Genomic DNA, 3,809 nt, shown 5'->3' on the forward strand with positions numbered 1-3,809 from the left:
AGATTATCTACAAGTATTCTTTCAAATTGTGGGCATGCTATTTCTATGGATGTAGATAATGCTATCAATTAAAGAAACTTATCATGAAGATAGTCATGTGGGGTTTTCAACTTTCAACTCCTTGTTCTATTCATGATATACCTAACTGGTAGCCGAAGGAGCAGCACTTGGTAGCCAGATAAACTTCGAGAAATACAATAAAGCTAGACACCATGAGTACGAAACAGAGCCTTCCTATCAATATGGAGTATTTCAGAACAACAGGTGCACATGTCCATGGCATAAAGCAAATTTTCAAGTTTCATAGTACAAACAAGCTCCACTCCACCATTTGAGTGTTGGCAGGAAGATGAATGGAAACTTTACAAGTCTAGCAATCTACCCTCATGGCAGAGGTGACTAATTAAGTGATGAGAACTTCAGGGTTCAATAGAACGAACCTAATTCCAACAGTTGCTGTGATGCGAGGCTATAAATATTTCTCGTTTTGGCTAATCTCATAGTAGAGTCCATCGCAGCCAATTCCATCACAACATGGGCAAAGAAAGAAAACCTAATGAATGTTTATTATATACGCATACTAAGTGCTGGCACTACCCCTCCTTTGAACAGGTTTGTATAGCACAACAGTGACAAATTTTGAATGGAAGCGATGAGTGAACCCGAGTGCTACCACAGAACGTGGGGTCTCCCGGTTCTCAATGTAAAGATGGTTGAGAATCACATTCTGTGGCAGTGGAAGCGTTTCAGAAGAGTCTGCACTTGCAGGGTAGCTAAGCAACGAGTGTTGCAGGTGTGGAGGCACTGAAGGTGGGTCCCGTACCTCATCTTCATTCCCTGGGTATGCATTGTTGTAACTTGAATCAGGTGATCTAGGAACTTCAAATCCCGCAACAGTCGCATCTTCCTGCACCATGATCAAATTATCAGATCCCAATATAATATCAAAAGCCCCAGAGTGGCAAGTTTTCTACTTACATTATCTTCACTGAATTGGTTGCTCATGTTGAAAATGACAACGCAGATGGTTAACAACACAAAGACATCAAGTCTGCAATGCTCTTAAACCTGAAAACATAAAAATCCCCACATAAGCATCTTAAAACTGTAATTGCAGCACCCAACTATTTAACTATTTCTCACCAGTAAGATTCAACGAAGCAGAGCTTTATTTTATTTTAACAATCTCAAATTTGTTAAGCACGAAATCATTGCCATTATTTCTTAGCATTCATGCTCATGAAGCTCGATTGGGGATCTCAGTAATGACCTTTCAGCTGACCTCCCAACCCATCCACTTCAAAACTTTCCCACAAAGGAGAGGCTCTAAGCATTCCACAGACACACCGAATCACATTCTTTAACACAGGTGCCAATACATACAGCTACAAAACCACCTTCTATTTGCATTGTGCACCAAAATATGACCCAAAAACAAAAAAACATAGCTTGACACAACACAAAACCCAATTTCTCCAATGGCACACAAATTCATCTTGTGAACCAAAACTATAGCCGACAATTCAATCAATAAAGAGTCTACCTAATAACCATTGTGAATGGCCATAAATTTCATTACCATAACCTTCATCATCCTGACCCATGTCATAAAGAAATGTTACTCTTTTCTTCACAAAAGTAACACAAAATAAACCAAAAACAAAATAACATAACATCAAGCAAATAAAGCATTGATTCCCTAAAAACCCATCAAAGAACTACAGTAAAAAAATCTCAAACGGGCACAATCTTTCAGCTCAAAAAATCTTGAACTTGATCAAGAATCAGAATATCCAACTATAATTCCATTCTGGGCCAAGAAAAAATACTCAAAAATTGAATAAGCAAAATTTGAAGCCAGAAAGAAAGAAGGAAATTTGTAGCCGAAAAGAAAGAAGAAGATGGCTGGCTACCTTGAAAAAGCTGATGATGAGAATCAATCTTCGATCTGAAACTTAAAAGGGTAATGGAGGAAATAAAAAATAAGAGTGAAACAAGTAGAAGTAGTAGTTTGAGAAGATGAGTGGTCGCCGGAGTTGCCTTTAGCCTTTAATGTTGGAGCAACATATTTAGAAAGTAGAACCCTAAGGTGGTTGAGGTGACACGGTAACGTTCCTGTTATTGTTGCTGCTTCTGCTTGCGTGTACGTGTACGCGTACGCAGACTGAAAAGGAAAAGACAGAACGCCCCTAATTATGACAAATCACCATTTACAACTTAGATTTTGAAAGTAAATTTAATTATTCAACTTTTGAGTTTGGTTTTTTTGGGAAATTACAGTGTTATAAATTTTAGAATTATTAAAAATTTATTTTTTTTTATTAAATTTAGGATTTTAAAAAATTAATTAATGCATGCATAAACTGATCTAGATATTTACAGTTAAAAAACATATATATATTTTTTAAAAAAATATATTTAAAATATGAGAAACTATATAATAGTTTCACTAAAAATCTTTTAACTTAATTTTTTATTTAGTTTGGATTTTAAAACAAATTATTTTTAATTTATCTTGATATTATTTAGGATAAACAACCAAACATATTTCTGATAATTAGTAAAATTATGATTTAGTTTAAGAAAAATTAAAATGGTATATTTAAAAAAAAAATTCAGTTGGTATTTATTAAATTGATGTAGATCAAATCAAATTAATTTAACAAATTTACAATTCTTAAGTGATGAACTACATCAAGTTTAATTTTTTCCTTAAAAAAAAACTATTTTGTACATTAAAATTAGTACAAAATTAGTTTTAAATAGGTTCTTTATATTTGAATCAGTATAGATGGATTCAATAACGGGTCATCCTTCCTTACTTTCTGTCTCCCTCTCTGTTCCTTGCGGGTCTAACTCCATTTCCTTCCACATGTTTTTATAACTTTAATCCTTTGAAATTCCAATTTTCCTTGAGTGTTAATTTACATTTTCTGTAATTGACTTTTTCTTTCTATAACATTACACAATGTAACAATAAAGAAAAGAAATGATATGATAACACTATAGGGAGATGATATGAGAACAATTACTCTTTTATTTATTAGCATTTCTATTTGGAGTGTTAAGAAATATATTTATTTTATTTTATTTATTAAGGGTATAATAATAATTTTAGTTTAGCCTATATATAATTTATTTGTATTTAGGTTAAAATAATAACTTGAGAATAAAGTGATCAAAGAAACCCTAGTCTCCTCTTTTATATTTGTATTTTTTTTGTTTAATTTGGATTGTTTCACATGGAATTAGAGCATGGTTTCATGGTTTAATTATTTGGAGTGATATTTGTTTAATTTTTACAAATCTGGTATTTTTTTCTTCCCTCCAGTTTTTGCAATTTGTTATTTGCATTCTATTTTTGCAAATATGGTATTTCGTTTTCCCTTTAATTTTTGCAATTTGGTATTTACATTCTGTTTTTGCAATTTTTTTTTGGAGTGATCATATAACTTCGAGAAGATATTTGTTTAGTTTTTGCAATCTGATATTTTGTTTTTTGCTTCTTTTGTGTTCTGGTTTTCTTTGTTTGTTGATTATAGTCACTGAAAGAGATGATTCGCTTTAGTCTGTGAATGTGACGTTGGATGGAAAGAACTATTCATATTGGAGTTATGTAATGAGAAATTTCCTTAAGGGTAAAAGGATGTGGGGATATGTTAAGGGAACTTATGTGATATTTAGGAATACTGATGAGGGGTATGCTGCTTTGATAAATGTATGAGAAACAAACAATGTAAAGATTATTACTTTGATTAACAATTCTATTGAGCATTCCATAGGTATGTTATTGGTGAAGTATGAGACAA

General features: G+C 32.5%; 1 protein-coding gene across 2 annotated transcripts; it reads right to left on the reverse strand.

Moving 5' to 3' along the window:
* Nucleotides 1–217: 217 nt before the first annotated feature.
* Nucleotides 218–2,130, reverse strand: LOC133679598 (SNF1-related protein kinase regulatory subunit beta-3-like). Of its 2 annotated transcripts, XM_062102244.1 has the most exons (4): nucleotides 1,914–2,130; nucleotides 1,144–1,326; nucleotides 979–1,068; nucleotides 218–907 (listed from the first exon to the last, which is right to left on the reverse strand). In XM_062102244.1, exons 3-4 carry the CDS (start codon nucleotides 1,003–1,005, stop codon nucleotides 581–583), a joined length of 354 nt encoding a protein of 117 aa, XP_061958228.1. In that variant the 5' UTR covers nucleotides 1,006–1,068; nucleotides 1,144–1,326; nucleotides 1,914–2,130; the 3' UTR covers nucleotides 218–580. The 2 variants fall into 2 exon arrangements, with proteins under 2 accessions (XP_061958228.1, XP_061958226.1); XM_062102242.1 differs by lacking the exon at nucleotides 1,144–1,326 and having other exon boundaries at nucleotides 1,914–2,129.
* Nucleotides 2,131–3,809: the final 1,679 nt, after the last annotated feature.

This window comes from Populus nigra, chromosome 19 (genome assembly GCF_951802175.1).
Source record: "Populus nigra chromosome 19, ddPopNigr1.1, whole genome shotgun sequence".
Lineage (NCBI taxonomy): Eukaryota > Viridiplantae > Streptophyta > Magnoliopsida > Malpighiales > Salicaceae > Populus > Populus nigra.